The sequence below is a fragment of the Sapajus apella genome, unplaced genomic scaffold, assembly GCF_009761245.1.
Source record: "Sapajus apella isolate SASKATOON/1434 unplaced genomic scaffold, GSC_monkey_1.0 scaffold179, whole genome shotgun sequence".
Taxonomy (NCBI): domain Eukaryota; kingdom Metazoa; phylum Chordata; class Mammalia; order Primates; family Cebidae; genus Sapajus; species Sapajus apella.
This window is the reverse complement of record NW_022437119.1, coordinates 867075-888750: the sequence shown is the minus strand read 5'-3', so window position 1 is coordinate 888750 and position 21676 is coordinate 867075. Positions and strand designations below refer to the sequence as shown.

Here is a 21676-nt window from a genome sequence, read left to right as displayed (position 1 = left end):
TAATTTGTCAACATAGTGAAAATATCTTTTTATGTAGTCTGGATCACCAATATATGTGACCACATCACATTTGGAAAAGTAATTCAGAGAAAATTATTTTATGCAGGCATGTAATGAAGGTAAGCAGTGTTTTCATAGTTACAGCGTCAGTTGTTTTGCTGGCCTTTTTGAGAAGGATACAATTTATGTATTAAATGTGAATGTTACTGAAATTCTCCTTGGACCTGGGTGATATTACATTATTAGCTATTGCTTTGGAACAGGAAACAGGCAGTCTTCATCACCATCTATAACCATTCGTGGATAGAATATGGGGTAGCAAATATAGTTATTTTATAAATGCATTTTGTTCCATAAGCAAAATTGACCAGAATTGTCCTATTGACATTTTCTTGGTACATTTCTGATCAGATAGAATATAGACCTAGCAAGCAGAATTATTTATTCCAGTACAAGAATTTCAATGAAGGGAAAACGTGAGGGCATGCACTCCTCAAAATGCATTCTGCTTTATGTAACAATGTAACTCAGACTGTGACCCCATTCTAACCCAGGTGCATTTATTTTCCAATGCAACATCACTGTAATTCTTCAAGTGATGATTTCTTAAGTGCTTTTCTTATTAGTGTTGAGAAAGTTTTCCCCTTTTTCTGATTTTACCCTGAGTCATGTAATGATCTTCTCGAGCTGAAGGAATTTTTTGCCTTGCATTTTATTCTCATGACATTTACAATGTCAGGACTGTGGAAATGTCGTTTTTGTGACTGGGAGTTGCAAATTCAGTTAATGAAACTGTGTGGCTGGAACAGAGCCTCACCCTCACACTTGCTGTAAATGGGGCTGATTTGCATTCTCACCTCAAAACTTACTTCCTGAGTTTAGCTCTCTCTGCAGTCCCTGCACTCTATTTCTACTCTTGATATAGCCTTTACCTAAATCAAAGTACCCACATGGCGACTGCAGTTGAAAGGTAGCAAAGACTCTCCAGATACCATTTTGTTTAGACTTGACTTCAGGACACCAGTGTCTGAAACCATGGAGTCTGCATCTGATGCAGATACTGAGGCACTAAGAATAGGAAAAAAGTTGAATGGACAAATGGCTTTTCCTTTGGATATTGTTCCCAGAAGGTTATTTTGTTGGTGATGTGGGCTGTCATACCCGACCATTGTCTTTTAAGCCAGAAGTTTTTATGCAGGCTTAGAGCTATTTGAGTAGAACTGCTCTGATCTCAATAAAAGGCATCAATTTGCAGAGTTTTTTGCATGAGAAAAAAGTTCGAATATATAAGCCACCTTTAGTGAACCTTTCCCTGACAGCTAATTTAGTGGTTCACTCTAGATGCTGAGCAAATCTGCCTGTTCTAGATTAAGTGCCTGGCTGTATGTGTTAACCTACCCAAGGGTGAGCATGGCTAGCTTGGGGCTAGCCTCAACTACTATTACAAATAGTCATCATTCCGAATATGACACTTAATGTTCACTAAAAACAAATAATATGCCCAGGTCAGGTTCCAGTTGATGAGACTCTTATCTCTTTCAGATTTCCATCTCAGCAGATTCCATATTACCTATGGGAATGCAGTCTTCTTCTTATCTAGACTATGTTAACACTGCAGAAAGTAAAGTAGAGCTTTGGGTAATGATCTAGTAAATTTGATGAGTGAAAAGAAGCTACAGTCTTTCTTTTAGTCACTACTCCTTTCTCCCACCAAACCTTGCATTTCTAATTGTGATTGTCATTTAGTCAAATCATTAATAGTCAGACCATCACTTCAATTAATACAGTATATAAACAACTTGCTGTTGTTATTAGCTTACATGTGTAGAAATTACCTAAATGAAAATGCAAAGAAGTCTTGAAATAGTTTCTTAGGCCATTTAGTATTCAATAAACAAGTACACATTGTTTTTTTCTGTTAAGTGTAACCTGTTTTCTCTTTGTTGAGTCAAATTTAAGATCTATGTACCTTTTTATGTTACTAAAGACAGTATCATTTAATTCTTGTCCATACCATTGCAAGCATTTGCTTAACCTCTTTTAATATGACCCACACTGGGATTAAAAAATAGAAAGATATGTTTAGGACAGTGTTTGACGTGAGAAACAAAAGGAAGTAGACTGCTCAGCTCATTTGGAAAATATTGGGGTCTTTTATGATCAGACATAATCTTTTAGACAAACAAATAATTGTAATCTATATAGGAAAAAATGTGGGGCTACTCTTCTTCATATTGCCTTTCCATCTTGCAGCTCTGCCTAATGGTGGAACTTTATAGTGTAAGTATATAATTCAAGCCAGTAGCTGTTATTCACCTTTTATTGTCTGGGATGTGTGTGTATTCTAGGTACTATTATGAAGTAAACAAGAAATCCTCAAATTTTTAAAGCTATCATTGGGGAGACATACACATCAGACCTAAATACAGCAATGTGATCATAATCAATCAGAAAAATTGTGGGGGAATGCAAAGTGTCTGGTGCTCTTTGATTTTGGTCAGGTCAACAGTGGTGACCGTCACCATGTATATGGTACCTAAAAGGTTATAGATTATTATTATTGAGCTTTCTTTTTAGTCTTTACATTCTTGTGCGGCAGGTATTGTTAAGGTTAATATTTGAAGTTCATAGAAGTAAAGAGATTTTCTTAAGGTCACAAAGTTAGTAGGTGGTGGAGCCAAGATGGAGTCCAAGTGTTCCATTAAGTCGAACCATGTGGTAAGTTTTGATATACAAAATAGGTGATTTCACATGTTCAACATACACTTCAGAGCTTTTTCTACCCTACAGCAGTTGTCTCACTAAGAAATAGGAAAAGTCTTTTTTCTTTTTTTAGAAATCATATAGTTTATTCAATGAAATACTAATTAATCAACAAAAGTTATGTAAATCTATATTCTTGACATGGAAATACATATATATATGTGTGTGTGTGTGTGAGAAAAATAGATTACATAGCAAATATAATGAGGTTATATTATTGTTCAAGTGGTAAATATACATATATGGTGTCTAGAGGGATAAAAGTCAGAATGTTAACTATGATTGTTTCTGTATGATGGGACTAATATGTGTTTCAGGGAAAACTCCCAAAATGTGTTTTTACTGTGCTCTCACACCAAACAACACAGAAGACTTCTGTGTCCAAATGTGAGAGGGAGCAGTTTTTCTCACCAACAAACAGTAGACACCAACCGGATGTCCTCTAGTTCAATTCCGTCTACCTGGAGATAACATTGGATCCCACAGGAAATCCCTAAGACTGCCCATGCCTCCCAGACACCAGTCGCAAGTCTGGGCCTCCATAACTTTTCTGACTGACCAGCTTCAAGATGGGCCACTCACAACCCCCTCTTTGGGTTTGATTAGCTTGCTAGAGCAGCAGACAAAAGTCAGGAAAACACTTATGTTCACCAGTTTCATATAAAGGGTGTTGCAAAGGATACAGATAAAGAGATGTGTAGGATGAGGCATAAGTGAAGGGGTGTTGAGCTTCCATACCTTCCCTGGGTGTGCCACCCTACAAGAACCCTGACATGTTAGTTATCCATAAGCCCCTGTTTTTCTTTTACTGTTCTCACATAGCCACTCAATACAACACTCTTGACACCAGCTATGTGAAGTTTTCTCCTGACACATCAAGCAAGCAGTTCTCCAGCAAACACCAGCTAGGTATCTTCCAATTCACTTTTGATACTGCCTACCTGGAGTTAGTGTATTGTGTCAGATCTCACAGGTTGAGCGCTCAGTCCCAGAAGACTGCTCCCCACTTCAGATGCCGCTTGCTAGTTCAGGTTGTAACTTATACTTCTGATTGACCAGCTATAAAATGGGGTCCAGTAGGTTACTAGACCCCCTCCTTGGATTTGATTAGTTTACTAGAGCAGGTCATAGAACTAAGGGAAACAGTCATGTTTACTGGGGGAAGGGGCCTTTCCAGGCATCCCACCCTTCAAGAAATTCCTTGTGTTCAGCTATTCAGAAGCTCTTTGAACCCAGTTTTTTGGGGAGTTTTATGGAAGCTTTATTATGTGGACATGATTGACTAAATCATTGGCCATTGCTGTTCGGATTAACCTTTGGCCCCTCTTTCGTCCTTCCCCAGGTCAGGTGTGGGGCTGGAAATCTCAACCCTATAATCATGCCTTGGTCTTTCCAGTGACCTGCACTCATCTTGAAGCTATCTAGGGGCCCCCAACCATTTGTCTTTCATTAGCATACAAAAATACTCTTAACACTCTGGAGTTACTAAGGCTTTGGGAGCTTTATGTCAGGAAACAGGAAGGCAGATCAAATATATATTTATCAAATATATATTAAACAATATCATGCAAATGATAGCTTTGAGCCTGCCAATATAGAGGAATCTTTTTGGCAAGCTTGAAGATGAGGCTGTTTTTGAGAGAGTCAAGCAGCAGCCTCCCGCTTCATTTATTTCTCTCCTTTAAATATGAGAATAGTTTTGTTTTTTTTTTTTTTTAAAAGACGGAGTTTCGCTCTTGTTACCCAGGCTGGAGTGCAATGGCGCGATCTCGGCTCACCGCCACCTCCGCCTCCCGGGTTCAGGCAATTCTCCTGCCCCAGCCTCCTGAGTCGCTGGGATTACAGGCATGCGCCACCATGCCCAGCTAATTTTTTGTATTTTTAGTAGAGACGGGGTTTCACCATGTTGACCAGGATGGTCTCAATCTCTTGACCTCGTGATCCACCCGCCTCGGCCTCCCACAGTGCTGGGATTACAGGCTTGAGCCACCGCGCCCGGCCAGTTTGTTTTTTTATTTTTCTCTGAGACGGAGTCTTGCTGTGTCGCCCAGGCTGGAATACAGTGGCGTGATCTCAGCTCACTACAACCTCCACCTGCCAGGTTCAAGTGATTCTCCTGGCTCAGCCTCCACAGTGGCTGGGACTACAGGCGAGTGCCACCACACCCGGCTGATTTTGTTTGTATTTTTAGTAGAGATGAGGTTTCACCATGTTGGCCAGGCTGTTCACGAATTCCGAACCTCAGGTGATCCTCCCACTTCAGCCTCCCAAAGTGCTGGGATTACAGGCGTTAGCCACCACACCTGGCCTAGAATAGTTAATCACAGTTGATTCCCTCCTCTTCTTTTTCTGAGTATAGATCACATATTAGGGTGGTAGTTCTGTCAATATGATCCTGGGACCAGCAGCATCAACACTACCTGATAAGTTAGAAGTATAAATTATCTTGTCCCACTTTAGACTGACTGATTCAGAAATTCTGGCAATAGAGCAGCAATCTGAGTTTTAACAAGACCTCCAAGTGCATGTGATACATTCTACAGTTTGATAATTACTGCACTTAGGTATAATTTGTAGGCATGTAACTATGAGATTCAGTGTTTGCAGATTCATACTGCCCAAACTGTTTCACATAGGCGAATAAATTGTACTTTATATTTTAAAGCTGCCATCTTTGACACTAACAAAAGAGATTCTAATGCTCATCCAAGTTCAGGAGGCGAAATAACCCAGGACACCCTTCAGGAGAAAATGAAGGTTAATAATTTTGATCAGAAAAAAGCCCCAAAGAATTTCATTTAAACTGGAAGAATCTAAATGATATACAAGTAATACCACTTGGATTAATTTAAAGAGAGAGTTCAAACTTGGCTAGCTTAACAGGAAAAAAAAAAAGATTGGAATGTCATATTTGTGCCAGTGCTGCTACCGTGAAAAGCTTTGAAAAATAATTAGAAAGCAACTACTGCTGTAGTTCATTTCTTTCTCCCTTACGTAATAAAAACCTTAATCTTGTGGTTATGCTTGTTCCTGTCAGCCCATAATTTTAACTATTTAATCATAAATTGCCAAAACGAGGATAAAATTGTAGGTTTCCAAAAGCCAGATGTTAAAAATAGAAGAGATAAAAACTGAGATAAAATAGAAATTCTCAAAATGATTTATCTTATGGCAAATTTATGTCTTAGCTTATGTTTCCATTATTTATGAAAATATACTTGTGTTATACTTTAACCTATCATTAAGACTTCTGGTTTTTTCTAAATTTGGAAATGAGTATTTTCAAAATATGTATAGTATATAGAAAGAAATTTCAGTTATGGTTTTGATCACTGTTGACCTACTGTATCTTCTAATTAGGTAACTGTTAACATTATTATTGATTCTTACATATATGATGCGGTACATTTTATTTCAATTCGGCATTTTTATAGAAAATTTTACTTTAAAAAGGGGAAAAAAATCTCAGTTTCTGTTTTATTTTGTTACATCCCATTTAAATTATTAGTAAATATTTTTAATGGATAATATACATACTAGCCCACAAAGAGAGAGAGAGAGAGAGAGAGGGAGAGGGAGAGAAATAAGTAGTATAATTTCCCACTTGAAAAATTGATTTATGTAACTTCTTTACATCAAACAGGTTAACTGGCTGGGCATGGTGGCTCATGTCTATAGTCCCAACACTTTGGGAGGCCAAGGCTTGAGCCCAGGAGTAATAGACCAGCCTGGGCAACATAGTGAGATGCTGTCTTTACAAAAATTACAAAAAATAAGCCTGATGTGGTGGTGCATGCCTGTGGTCCCAGCTACTCAGGAGGCTGAGGCAGGAGGATTGCTTGAGCCAGAAGTTCAAGGTTACAGTGAGCTATAACGTCTGCTGCATTCTGGCCTGGGTGACAGAGTGAGACCCTGTCTTTTAAAAAAAAAAAAAAAAAAGTTAACTTACATTAGAAGGGTTATAAGTTTGATAAAATAGTCACTTTTTATTTGTTTTTCCTTTTTGTGGGACAGAGTCTCAGTCTATCATCGCCCAGGTTGGAGTGTAGTGGTGCAATCTTAGCTCACTGCAACCTTTGTCTCCTGGGTTCAAGCGATTCTCATGCATCAGCCTCTCAAGTAGCTGGGATTACAGGTGTGCCATCACACCCAGCTAATTTTTGTATTTTTAGTAGAGATGGGGTTTTACCATGTTGGCCAGGCTGGTCTGAACTCCTGAGTAAAAGTAATCTTCCTGCCTCGCCTCCCAAAGTGCTGGGATTTTAGGCGTGAGCCACCATGCCCAGCCAACAGTCACATTTTTTTCTATTCATCTTTTACATTTGAGTAAGTCTACCTTAGACTTGTGATACCATTTTAGTGTCTTTAAAAATACTCATTTTTTCCTCATTTGTTTGGTAATATTGTTTCTGTAATTCCCTGACATTTGACAAGAAGTCTTGGTGATTTCCTATGGATATGAAGATAGCTTTGCGTTACAGCAAACTAGTCACACTGAAGAAACCAACAATGTATATGTTTGTGTGCTTGTTTTAGGTGGATTATGTATTTACAGATAAGACTGGAACACTTACTGAAAACAGCATGGAGTTCATTGAATGTTGCATAGATGGACACAAATATAAAGGTGTAACTCAAGAGGCTGATGGATTATCTCAAACTGATGGACCTTTAACATATTTTGACAAAGCAGATAAGGTGCATTTGCATTATTATTTTATATAAGAAATCAAACTATGTATGCATGTTAACATTCCATAGTAGAAAATTTTTTCGTAGGCACATGACATAGACTTTTGTGGGTATTTTGGTTTGTTTGGTTTTTTTGAGACAGAGTCTCGCTCTGTTGCCCAGGCTAGAGTGCAGTGGCTTGATCTCGGCTCACCACAACCTCTGCCTCCTGGGTTCAAGCAGTTCTCCTGCCTTAGCCTCCCAAGTAGCTGAGATTACAGGCGCCTACCACCATGCCCAGCTAATTTTTTTGTATTTTTAGTAGAGACGGGGTTTCACTATGTTGGTCAGGCTGGTGTCGAACTCCTGACCTCAGGTAATCGACCCACCTCAGCCTTGTGAAGTGCTGGGATTACAGGTGTGAGGTGCTGCACCCAGCGAATTTAGAATAACTATTGTTGGCTTCACCTTTCTTGTTTTACTGACATTTCTGAAATTTGTAAACGAGTAGAATTTATAGGTAAAGAGAATTGTGGGAAATGACATTTGGGTAAAAGCTTGCCTGTCCATATGATCATAATTTTTTGTTCTTTGTCTTTTAAAGCTCTTTCAAGAATGATGTCTGTTCAAATGATTAAGGTCTCAGGAGTGTCTAGGGGGTAAATTAACCAGAGTCTCCCTGAACTTGAGCTATTGCTAGATTGTGAATTAGATACTGAATGAAGTCTTTTAGACCATGAAGAAGTCATTGCTTTGGCTTAGGTGATGCTACAATAACCTGAATGAGTTAACACAGCCTATAGAAGGGCATGCTAGCTGAGAACTGGGAACTTTGTTACGTACTAGGAGAATATATAGCTGATTTGAGTGTTAGGAATTTATACATATCTACTACTAAGTTTGCTAGAGGTTATAACATTCTGTCCCATTACTATATTTTCTCTGTTCACTGTCTAGTTACTGAGTGATCAAATTAAAAATAATAATCATGATTTTGTTACTATTCCACAGAATCGAGAAGAGCTGTTTCTACGAGCCTTGTGTTTATGTCATACTGTAGAAATCAAAACAAATGATGCTGTTGATGGAGCTACAGAATCAGCTGAGTTAACCTATATCGCCTCTTCACCAGATGAAATAGCTTTGGTGAAAGGAGCTAAAAAGTAAAGTATACTTTCTTATACCTCTCCGAAGAAAGTGAAATCACAGGAGGACAGAAGTTATTTTGTTTTTTCTGTTTGCTTCAGTCACCTTAGCATGTACATCTCCTACTATTTAATAAAAAAACATAACTGCTTTAGCCAAAAGTTTTTGGAAAATTCCCACCCCTGACTAGTTAGACCAAGAAGAAAATAGTGACATGTAGGTATTACTTGCCTTACTATTTATGCATGCCAGCCAGAAGTCTGAATCTTCATATTATATTTTGCAAATAACGTAACAGTGGCTACTTTTTGTACAACACATGCTGTTTCTGAGGTACTCCCAGCAATTTTGACATCATTTGAGAACTGAAAGTCTAGTTTTACCCATGAGGTTTAAGATAATTAAGTGGCTAAAAGGTCACCCAGTGTGTTAGCTGCAGAATCAGAAACCCAAATGGCCTCTCCCTTGGTTACAGTAATTGTGGCTGGGCATTGACTTTCTCTGTTATCATCTCATCCAGGAAAAGGAAGTACAGTTATATGTTGAGATCATATGAAAGAGAAGAGAAGCATTAACAAGAATGACTAACCCCATTGAAAATTAATCATTCTATGCCAAGCGCAGTGGCTCATGCCTATAATCCCAGCACTTTGGGAGGCCAAAGTGGGTGGACCACCTGAGGTCAGGAGTTTGAGACCAGGTTGGCCAACATGGTGAAACCGTGTCTCTGCTAAAAATATAAAAATCAGCCTGGTGTGGTGGCATGCAGCCATAATCTCAGCTACTCAAGAGACTGAGGCAGGAGAATCACTTGAACCTGGGAGGCGGAGGTTGCAGTGACCCATGATCTTGTCATTGTACTCCAACCTGGGTGACAAAGCGAGACTCTGTCGCAAAAAAAAAAAAAAAAAAAAAAAAAAAAAAAATCATTCTTTAGAGATACACAAGGTATTTTTTATTGTTTTTGATAGGTACGGGTTCACATTTTTAGGAAATCGAAATGGACATATGAGAGTAGAGAACCAAAGAAAAGAAATAGAAGAGTAAGTAGCTCTGTGTTTGATGTTTGTCATTTCTTAACCCCACAGTGAAATTTAGATGGATTCAGGCACGGCAGAAAAGGAAGTGATGCCACTGAAAATACAGGACTCTGCTCTCCCAGTTCAGAGTTTTATGTAAATATAGTTAGGGTAGAAGCCATTTTACATAGAATGGCAGAAACTTGGATTTGAGGTAGAAATTTCAATCTGGTCCACATCTGGGTCCAGTAGCCAGAAAGAGAGTCTGCCTGGACTGTTTCTGAAATTAGATGCCATTTCAGGTTTCTAACATATGCTACAAGAAAAATCAGTGAAAATATGTGAAACATTCTGCTGTCTAGTATCTAAGCAATCACTCTGGGATTGCAAGCCCAGCCAATAAAGGCAACTTTGCTGTAAACCAGAAGTTTTGTCTTGTTGGGGATGTTCAGGTGTGAGTCTCAGGGCAAGTACTCTGATGTCCCAGTGCCTTCACATTTCCTCTTTTGCCACAAAGACCGCGGTGAGCAAACCCACCTTATCTTAATGGTGGATTTTAATTAGGCTTTGTGATTAATTTGAATTTCTTCTCTGACTTTCATTCTGGCCCCTAGGATCTCCTGAGACCCATCTCAGAAACCTGTAATACATTTATATGTACTTGGGTAATGCGCCCCTTTGGAGAGAGATGCATAGAAGCCCAGAGGAAGGTTCTTAGTCTGACTGACAGGGACCCAGGGTCATTGTCAGAGTTTAGATTCTAGTCTGTCTGCAACAGTGCCCTCATCTGGCCAACAGCAAACCAGATGCCATTGTAGATGTCTTACGCATATATACTCCCCCAAGACTAATGACCCCCTCACTCCCACGAAAAACAACATATATAATAAATACTTTTTAAAATACTAATTTATTTTCAAGGAAATATTTCCTCTCACTTTTTCTAATAACCAACTCTTATTTAAACTCTTCTGTATCTCTCCATTGATTAGTTCAGCCATCCACAAACACATTTGAACAATTTCATGATGTCATTCCATTGTTTAAACCCTTTCATTGGCTTTCTTTTGCTCTTATAATACAGTCCCAAATTCCTGAAATGGCTTTTGTGTTTCCAGCCTCTGCTTACCTTTCTTTCTTTATCTCTTCCTATTCCCCTATCAGTGAGTCTTTTTGGCATTGGTGAACTACTTCAAGTCCCCCATGGGCCATGTGCTCTCATGTTGCTTTGCTCATTCCGTCTACCCAGAATGCCATGGCCCCCTTTCTTCCTCATATTACCCTTGTGGAACCCAGCTCAGGCATGTCCTCTTCCAGGAAGCCTACTTTCAGATGGCTTCTTTCTGGGTTCTTATATCTTTCCTATAAGTGCCTTTATTATAGTATTTGAGAGACTAGAAGGGTAGTTATCTCATTATGCTCTGTCTCCCTTATATGGTGACCTGTGTAAGGGAAGGGGCTTACACAAGTCACCTTATGATAAGGGAGACAGAGCATAATGAGATAATTATTATAGCAGCATTTATATATGGAGTACCAGGCACAGTGCTAGGTGCTGGGGAATAGAGGTGAATCTGAGCCACCTTTATTCCCCAGCACCTAGCACTGTGCCTGGCACTCCATACATAAATGCTGCTAAAATAATTGCCAGAGTGGGACTATTTCTAGACCCCTCCAAATATGGCTTGGTAGGACAGCTCTTTATCCTCCATTTTATGTGGTCATTCTTCTTACCATTTTAAATAGTATAGTGAGGGACTATAAATACCACTTAACCAACACTGGTGTCCTCTGACAGCATGTTTTATGTTCAGAGAAATTCTAAGACAAAGGAAAGTACCAGTTGTGTAGACAACCAGTGACCCTCCTGCAAAGAGGATAGCTATCTGTTGATTTAAGATGTTTAAATATCTTAACATATTTCTGTTGTGCTTTATTTTTCTCAGTATGTGCTAGGATTTTTACTTTTCTCATTTCTCTTAAAGATATGAACTTCTTCACACTTTAAACTTTGATGCTGTCCGCCGACGTATGAGTGTAATTGTGAAGACTCAAGAAGGTACATATTTTAAAAACTTGAATTTTTCTCTTTGTTCATTTGTAGGCTTACTGGTTGATTCACTCTTTCAAGAAAGAGAATCATTTCATGTAGTAGCATAGGATTAGTGAAAGTCAGGCGAAGCAGTATTTTTTTGTATATGCCTTCATATATTTTTTTTAAGCGAACATGTTCAGTTTACGAAATCGTTAGCGATAGAACCCTTGTTATGACAGGAAGTGCATTTTCTTGTTAGCTGAACAATACCCCTCTGCCCTGGGTATTCAAACAGGAACTGAAAGGATGACTTGTGTGTGGTTCATGGTACTGACCAGTCTACCAGTGAAGTTTACACGCAGCCACCCAGCATGGTTGGATGGTCTGGGATTACTAGTAGCAGATCCTTGAGTATAGGGAGTTGCTTATTATCCCTCACTGACCTTCCTGGTTCCCCTACTGCTTGACATTCCCTGGAAACAGGTGAGGTAGAGAGGAGTAAGGGCCTGGCTTCTGGGAAATGGCATTGCAGTTTTACTCCAGAGCTCAGGTTCTTTGTTTAACAAGAGTAAAGCTTGCCCTTTGCAGGGGAACTGGTACCATAATCCTGGGCTCCCTCATGTCTTTGGAGGCAACATGGTGGTTCACCTTCTGCTCAGATTCTGCAAGACCCATAGGGGAGCACTTCTGCTTTATTCAAAGGCTCTCAGATACATGTGTGTATGGTGTACCAAGGGGTTTGTTTTCTAAAAATTCTTGATTTCCCAATAATTTACTTTTTACTATTAAATTTTCTAAATTCCTTAATGTGAGAATGGGAGGATATAGACAGATCCTTGGGGGGGAACATATCCCACTTTATTCATACTTTGTGGTATGATTGCAAAGTCATGACATTGATTTTATGTAAGTGACCATGGAGTTTGTTTTGTGAACTTTAGAGTACACTTTGGATGTATAAGAATAAATGAAAAAAAAAAACAATATTTCAAATACTTGCTATTCTTATGTCTGCACATCCACGTGTTCTACAGCAAATGGTGAAATGTCTGCGGAACTTGTCTACAAAGGTCGTTGACCTCAGAGCTACACTTTTTGTTGAACTCGATTGTTTCCCTTACAAGAATAAAGTGTCTCTCTTAGTGCACAACTGTGAATATTTCCTAGATGTGTGAAGTGATCTAAAGCTGCACTTATACTAGCATTCTATAAAGCTATTTTCAAGTTTCAGTAAAAACCATCAAGCCAATGTTTTAAAAGCTAGTTAATATAGTTTATTCAAAATTATTTCAGCTTGTTTGAGCTTAAGTTTTCTTCTTGACATCTGTAGATGCCATGTGTATACTCTAGGCCATGGCTTCACTGCATTTCTTTGTTTCTGGGTTTTTTTGTTTTTGTTTTTGTTTTTTGTTTTTTGTTTTTTACCCGAGAGAGGGTATTACTCTGTCATCCAGGCTGTAGTGACAAGATCATAGCTCACTGCAGCCTTGACATCCTGGGCTCAAGCAATCCTTCCACCTCAGCATCCAGAGTCATTGGGATTATAGGCGTGTATCACCATGCCTGGCTAATTTTTTAATTTTAATTTTTTTAATTTTTAAATTTTTTTTTGAGACGGAGTCTTGCTCTGTTGCCCAGGCTAGAGTGCAGTAGCATGATCTTGGTTCATCACAACCTCTGCCTCCCGAGTTCAAGCTATTCTCCTGCCTTAGCCTCCCGAGTAGTTGGGACTACAGGCACGTGCCGCCATGCCCAGCTATTTTTTTTTTTTTGTATTTTTGTATTTTTAGTAGAGATAGGGTCTCCCTGTGTTGCCCAGGCTGGTCTTGAACTAAGCTTAAGTGATCCTCCTGTTTCGGCCTCCCACAGTGCTGGGATTACAGGTGTGAGCCACTGCACCTAGCATACATTTTCAGAAGGAATTCAGATGCACCTCCTTGACACAAGCCCAGCCTTCCATGAATTGGTGGGAGGAAGTATATTTTAACAGAGAGGTGCATATTGTAAACTCTGGCTTATTAATTGTGTTCATAATGACCTGTAGGGGTGGTGCATGCCTTTCTGACAGACTAAAGACCAAGATTTCTCATTTCATTTGGGCGAGTATTGCAAAGCATGCTCAGAATATATAACACTTGGGTGAGAGAGACCACTTTAAAAGTTATCTCTTATTGAAACCACAATACCGGCCTTAAAACTCTATGTCAAGTACTATGGTTCTTTATTTTAGGAGACATACTTCTCTTTTGTAAAGGAGCAGACTCGGCAGTTTTTCCCAGGGTGCAGAATCATGAAATTGAGTTAACTAAAGTCCACGTGGAACGTAATGCAATGGTGAGCCTATATTCCTTCCCCCACCAATAAGTAAGCAGAGAAATTCAGAAGATGACTGTGTTTATTGGATTTCTGTTTAAATGACAGCTTAAATACATTTTAGCATGTTTTTGTGGTCTGTGTTTTGTATTTGGGGATTCAATAATATTACTTTCTTTATCTTAATATAAAACATTATTCCAGAGCAAGTTTCTGGTCAGAATTTACAGCCTTAAAGACTTTTCAGCAACCTTTGTTAAAAGAACTGTTATTTCCTTTTTCTGAACCTAATTGAATGTGACCTTTTCAGTTGTAATTTGTTCACTTTTATAAACTAAATATGTGTCAGAATTTCTCTTTTGTACATATAGCTGAAGCAAGAGCATTTACAGAGTATGGGTTTTTTTTTTTCAATTATTATGAGAATAACTACAGATCTCCTACTTTACTCCTAGGATGGGTATCGGACACTCTGTGTAGCCTTCAAAGAAATTGCTCCAGATGATTATGAAAGAATTAACAGACAGCTCATAGAAGCAAAAATGGCCTTACAAGACAGAGAAGAAAAAATGGAAAAAGTTTTTGATGATATTGAGACAAATATGAATTTAATTGGAGCCACTGCAGTTGAAGACAAGTAACTAGAAAATGATACTCTAATTATTTTAGTGACCAATCAGTTTGGGTGTGATCTGTCCCAGATTAGTAATTTAATCTCAATGTTTTAAATCTTTAGTTTAGTTTTATTGTTTAAGTGGGTTTAAAGATTTATTATAGCAAGTATGAAAAGTTACACCAGATTTTGAACTATTAGTAGGAATGATTTTTAACCTAGAAGAATGAATCAGTTATCACTAAGGTCTTTTGGCTATTTACTAAGTCATTCATGTATTTATGCACATATTATCAAATAGTCTTGGCATGTGTAGGGAAGGGTACTATAGCCATTGTTTTGTACTGGTGCCTAGGTGAAGGGGTAAGCTTTGAGAGACAGATGAGCAGAAAGGAAATTTAAGGTAGAGTGAACAGCATGAGAGGTTACTCTAGCTTAGTTCAACAGACCAGAGTATGTTTTTACATACTTTATTTACTTATTTGATTTAATTTAATTTAATTTTGCTTTTTTTTTTTTTTTTTTGACAGAGTCTTGCTCTGTCGCCTAGGCTGGAGTGTAGTGGCACAATCTTGGCTGACTGCAGCCTCTGCGGCTGACTGCAGCCTCTGCGTCCTGGGTTCAAATGATTCTTGTGCTGCAGCCACCTGAGTAGCTAGCTGGAATAATAAGCATACGCCAACACATCCAGCTAATTTGTGTATTTTTAGTAGAGATGGGGTTTCACCATGTTGGCCAGGCTGGTCTTGAACTCCTGGCCTCAAGTAATCTTCCTGCCTTGACCTCCAAAACTGCTGGGATTACAGGCATGAGCCACTGGCCTGGCCTGCATACTTTAAAATAATATGCTTTTAACTTACAGGCTCAGCTTTTTCAGACACGATTGCAGGACACTGCCATTGATCTGCTTGAAATAATTTTTAGATTCTTAATATTTTTTGAATTTTCTAAATATTATATATGAAAATTATAAGACTTAAATAAAAAGTTACAAACATATATTCAACCACATTAAAAGGTATTGAAATTCTAATGAAATTCATTTAGTCGAATTTCATTATTATTCTGTGGCCAAAAGAAACCCAGAGGAAAGTGTCATTTTTCTATCCTTTCCTATAAGTATTATAATTAAATTCTCATTCAGGATGGTTGGCATTCCTCTTTTTTTGGAGGGTGGGTCAGGGGTTGTACATTCAGGTAGTACACACGCAGGTTTGTTACGTAGTTATATTGTGTAATGCTGGGATTTGGGCTTCTATTTATCCCATCACCTAAGATATTAACATAATACTTAATGGGTACTTTTTCAACCGTCATTCCCCTCCTGTCTTCCCCCTTTTGGAATCCCTGTTGTCTATTATTTCCCTCATTATGTCCATGTATACCTATTGATTAGCTCCCACTTATAAGTAAGAGCATGCAGTATTTGATTTTCTGCCTCTGAGTTATTTCAGTTAGGATACTGGCCTCCAGCTGTATCCATGCTGCTGCCAAGGATATGATTTCACTCTTACGGCTGCATAGTATTCCAGCAATCTTGCCTGATTGCTCTGGCTAGGACTTCCAGTACTATGTTAAACAGGAGTGGTAAGAGTGGATATCCCTGTCTTGTTCCAGTTTTTAGGGGAAATGCTTTCAACTTTTGCACATTGAGTATGGTGTTGGCTGTGGGTTTGCATGTAGGACCCTTATTATTTTGAGGTATGTTTCTTCAATGCCTAGTTTGTTCTCAGGGGATTGTTTTTAACATCAAGTTATGTCAAGTTTTATTGAATTTTTTTTTTGCATCTATTGAGATGAACATATAATTTTTGTTTTAATTCTGTGTATGTGGTGAATTACATGTATTGATTTGCATATGTTAAGCCATCCTTGCGTCCCAGGAATAAAACCCATTTGATCGTGATGAGTTATCTTTCTGATGTGCTGATGGTTTCAGTTTGCTAATATTTTGTTGAGGATTTTTACATTTGTGTTCATCATGAATAACAGCTTGTAGTTTTCATTTTTTATTGTGTCTTTGCCAGATTTTGATATCAGGATGATACTAGTTTTGCAGAATGAGTTAGGGTGGAATCCCTCCTCATTGATTTTTCTTGGAGTAGTTTCAGTAAGATTGGTACCAACTTTTCTTTATATACATTTGATAGAATTCTGCTGTTAATATTACTGATTCAATTTCATAGCTTATTATTTGAGACAGAGTCTCAAATAATAGTCTGCTTAGGGTTCTTTTCCTCCTGGTTCAATATTGGGAAGTTGTATATTTCCAGGAATTTATTCATTTCCTCTGTGTTTTCCAGTTCATGCTCATAGACATGTTCATAATAGTCTCTGAGGATCTTTTGTATTTCTGTGGTATCAGTTGTAATGTCACCTTTGTAATTTCTGATTACACCTGTGCTTATTTGAATCCTCTCTTTTTCTTAATTTAGCTACTAGTCTGTTTGTTTTTCATTTTTGTTTCATTAATCTGTTGTATGATTTTTTTGGTCTCAATTTAGTTCTGCCACGATCTTTGTTACTCCTCTGCTAGCTTTGGGTCTGGTTTGTTTTTCTAGTTTTTTAGGTGTAACATTAGGTTGTTCATTTGAGAGTTTTCTTCCTTTTTGATATAGGCAATTAGTAGTGCTGTAAACTTTTAACACTGCTTTTGACATACCCTATAAATTTTGGTATGTTGTGTCTCTATTTTGATTTGTTTCAATTTTTTTTACATTTCTGCCTTAATTTCATTATTTACTCAAAAGTCATTCAGGAGCAAGTTATTTAGTTTATATGTACTTGTGTGGTCTTGAGAGTTCCCCTTGTTATTGATTTCTAATTTTATTTCACTCTGTTCTGAGAAGATGTTTGATATGATTTTGAATTTAAGGAGACTTGCTTTATGACTAAGCGTGTGATCAATTTTAGAGAATGTTCATGCACAGATGAGAAAAATGTATATTCTGTAGTTGTTGAGTGGACTGTTTTGTAAATGTCTATTAGTTCTATTTGGTCAAGAGTCCAGTTTAAGTCCAGAGTTTCTTTGTTATTTTTCTGCCTCGATAATCTGTCTTGTGCTATCACTGGGGTCTTAAAATCCCCCAATATTGGCCAGGCATGGTGGCTCACACCTTTAATCCCAGCACTTTGGGAGCCCAAGGTGGGGGGATCACGAGGTCAGGAGATTGAGAATATCCTGTCCAACATGGGGAAACCTCATCTCTACTAAAAATACAAAAATTTGGATGTGGTGGCACATGGCTGTAATCCCAGCTACTGGGGAGGCTGAGGCACGAGAATCGCTTGAACCCAGGAGACAGAGGTTCCAGTGAGCTGAGATCGCGTCACTGCCCTCCAGCATGGCAACAGAGTGAGATTCTGCCCCAAAAAAAAAAAAAAAAAAAAAAAAAAAAATCCGCCCTCAATATTACTGTATGGCTCTCTGTCTCTATGGATGATTGTTTTATCAATCTGGGCCCTCTGATGTTGGGTCCCTATATATTAGGTTAGTTAAATCTTGATGAATTGAATCCCTTTTTATTATAGAATTCCTGCCTTTTTATTTACTGTTGTTGGCTTAGTCTGTTTTAGCTGATACAGGAAGATCAACCCCTGCTCTTTTTTGTTTTCTATTTGCATGATAGATCTTTCTCCATCCCTTTAGTTTTAGTTTGTGGTCGTCATTATGCCTGAGATGAGTCTGTTGAAGTTTTTGAGACCAAGTCTCACTCTGTCGCCCAGGCTACAGTGCAGTGGCATGATCTCGGCTCACTGCAACCTGTGCCTCCCAGGTTCAAATGATTCTCCTGCCTCAGCCTCCTGAGTAGCTGGGACTACAGGCGCCCGCCACCATGCCCAGCTAATTTTTGTATTTTTAGTAGAGACGGGGTTTCACCTTTTTGGCCAGGCTGGTCTCAAATTTATGACCTCAGGTGATCCTCCTGCCTTGGCCTAAAGTGCTGGGATTTCAGGTGTGAGCCACCACGCCCGGCCTAACAGATGGTATTTTTGTATTCAGTGTGCCAGTCTGTGTCTTTTCAGTAGAGCATTTAGGCAATTTACATTCAAGGTTAATATTGATATGTGAAGTTTTGTTCCTGTGTTAGTACTGTTAGTTAATTGTTTTGTAGTCTCAAGGATATAATTGCTTTATAGGATCTTTGAGCTTTTTACTAACATATGCTTTTATAGTAGCAAATATCATCTGTTTGTGCCTGTGTTTAGAGGTCCTTTAAGCATTTCTTATAGGATAGGTTTGGTGGTGACAGATTCCCATAGCATTTGCTTGTCTGGGAAAAACTCTTTATTTCTCCTTCCTTTAGGAAGCTTAGTTTAGCAGTATATAGAATTCTTGGCTGCAGTTGTTTTTCTTTAAGAAGGCTAAAGGCTAGGTATGGTGGCTTATACCTGTAATCCAGTGCTTTGAGAAGTTGAGGTTGGAAGATCATTTGAGCCTGGGAGCTCACAGCTAGCCTGGGCAGGATAGTGAGACCCGCCTACAAATTTTTTAGAAAACTAGGCGTGGTGTCACATACTTGTAGTCCCAGCTGTTTGGGAGGCTGAGGTGGGAGGATTGCTTGAACCCAGGAGTTATAGTGAGCTGTCACTGCAGCTCACTTTAGGTGACAGATTGAGACTTTGTTTCTTTTAAAAAAGGGGTAAAAATACATCCCCAATCTTCTGTCTTCTAAGGTTTCTGCTGAGAAATTAGCTATTAGTCTGATGGTATTTCATTTATAGGTAATTTTTCCTTTTTTTTTTTTTTTTTTTTTGAATCTAGCTGCCTTTAAGATTTTTTTTTCCCTGTTAACGTTGGGTAGTCTGACTATATATGCCTTGGTGAAGGTCATCTTGTGTAGCATATCACCATTGATCTCTGAATTTCTTATATCTGCATGTTGATCTTGAGCAAGGTTCAAGAAGTTTTCCTGAATTATTCCCCAAATATGTTTTCCATGTTGCCTGTTTTTCTTCTCTCTCAGAAATGCCAAGAAGTTATAGATTTTGTTGCTTTACATAATTCCATGTTTCTCAAAGACTTTGCTTGTGTTTTTTAATTTATTTTTTTAATCTGACTGGGTTAATTTGAAAGACTACTCTTCAAGCTCTGCAGTTCTTCTGCTTTGTCTACTCTATTGTTAAAGCTTCCAGGTATATTTTGAAATTGATTTAGTGAATTTTTCATTTCCAGATGTTCTAATTGGTTTGTTTTATTATAGCTGTCTTTCATATCCTGAATCATTTTTCTGGTTTCTTCGTGTTGGGTTTCAACTTTCTCTTGGATCTCGTTGAGTTGCCTTGCAATCCATATTTTGAATTCCTTATCTGTCACTTCAGAGTTTTGATTCTGTTTAGCCTGTATTACAGAGGTAGTACAATCCTTTAAATGTGTCAAGACACCTGACTTTTCGTACCACCACAGTTCTTACACTGATTCCTTCTCATCTGAGGGATCTGTCGCTTCTTATTTTTTAATTTGCTGTAGTTTGGATGAAACATTTTTATTTTTCAATACTTTTTTCCCTTGAGGATATGACTGTGTTATATGTTGTGTATGATTGTTTGGCTTTGTTTCTGGGTGCTTTCAGTGGGGCAAGTCTCTGTGTGGTTTCCTTGGTTGTGGATAGCTTCAGTGCAGTGGCTTTCTCAGATGCTGATTGTTGTAGTGAGGTATGGAATGCAAGGGTCAACACACTGCCTCCCGCAGGGCTAAGGGTGTCAGAAAGCGTGTCATGTGTACTAGCACTAAGCCCTTCTGACAGTAAGTTATTTATTTGGTGGTGCAGTTCAGGCTTCAGTCCAGTAGGTGGAGCTTAAGAGTAAGAGTCAGTTCTTCCTCTGGTAGGCTGATTGATGGGTGGAAACACCTACCCTGAGGGGAGGATGGGGGCAAGGGGTGGAGATCCTATTGGGGTATGCCAAGGTCTTGGGGGAAGAAACGAGGAGGGGTGTACCAGCTCCTCATCCTGTGCAGGTAGGAACATGACCTGCTTCTCTATTATGCCCTGTCATAGGGCTCACAACCTTCAGTTCATATAGACTTTATCCTTTGGTTCCTGGTCACAGTGTGGCTGCAGACCATGAATACACCTCTCTGGTGGTTGCCACCCAAATGGGCTTTGGCCAAGCCTTTCCCCCATGTTCAAAGCAGACAACTCTGCAGCTTACCTGTCCATTGCTGGGATGTTGCTACTCTGTGTAGGGAGTGGGAGTTGGGTCCTGCCCTTTGTGTAAGCCCAATTGGCACGAGCTCATTTTCAGCAGAGGTGGAGCTACTGCGAAAAGTGTGAAAAGTTTCTCCAGGTACATGTGTGCCACCCTCCACTGGGAAGAACCACTGCAGGCTGCGTCAACAACAGTGTACAGAGGGTGGGCGCAGTGGGAAATGTCCCCTCTTCATGACTGTTCTTGGCCGTCAGTGCTACCCCCTTCAGTGATTGTCACTGTGTCCACATTTCCTTTGTCCCAGGAGGGTCCTTGGTGGGCTGTAACCTCCCCCTTAGGGGCCTTCCATGCCGAGAGATAGATCTCTAGGAGTCCCCTAGCTCTCTGTGGACTCGCTGATCCCCCTGAGCTTGCCAAAGTCAGAGTGGGTTGTGGAGTATGTTTGCTGGGGATTGATGGTGTGATAATGCAAGGGCAGAGATTCCCCTAGGTAGGGCATTGGCCCATCACAGCACACCAACAGAATGGTTCCCACTGTCTAAGTTTTGGTCTGAGGGAAGTACTGAGATGCCTGCATGAGCTGGCCACCCAGATCGCTGTCCTTGTGAAGTTCCTGTATCACCACTGACAGCATTACTTTAGGTAAGGAGGGCAGAGGGGTATCCCAGCAGTTTGATAGTCAGGAGATTGTCACAAGGTCAGGGAAGCAGAGAACCATTTCCACCTACCCTTTACTTGGGGCTCTGAGTTCTTCGGGGGTCAGTCTCTGCCAGACTCTCGCTACTTTCCTTTTCTGTATCCCAGCTTCCTCTTTCGGGCTCTCCAACAGGTCCTGGCTCTTTTCCTGCAGTTTTTAGTTCAGAACATGTCCATTCACCAGTAACTTTGATCTTTTTTATGAGGACAATTGGCATCTGACGTCCCTAGTCAGCCATCTTCAAAACTCATGTTCCTGTTCTTAAAGCT

At 39.2% G+C, this 21676-nt stretch overlaps 1 protein-coding gene across 11 annotated transcripts in view; it reads left to right on the top strand.

Moving 5' to 3' along the window:
- ATP11C (ATPase phospholipid transporting 11C) overlaps positions 1 to 21676 on the top strand; it is a 217303-nt gene that overhangs the window by 145045 nt on the left and 50582 nt on the right. For all 11 annotated transcript variants that reach the window (XM_032268320.1, XM_032268311.1, XM_032268316.1 and 8 more), the window contains exons 13-18: positions 7300 to 7461; positions 8446 to 8597; positions 9552 to 9623; positions 11585 to 11658; positions 13865 to 13968; positions 14403 to 14584. In XM_032268320.1, coding sequence (XP_032124211.1) covers positions 7300 to 7461; positions 8446 to 8597; positions 9552 to 9623; positions 11585 to 11658; positions 13865 to 13968; positions 14403 to 14584 — 746 coding nt within the window. The remainder of the gene's footprint in view (positions 1 to 7299; positions 7462 to 8445; positions 8598 to 9551; positions 9624 to 11584; positions 11659 to 13864; positions 13969 to 14402; positions 14585 to 21676) is intronic.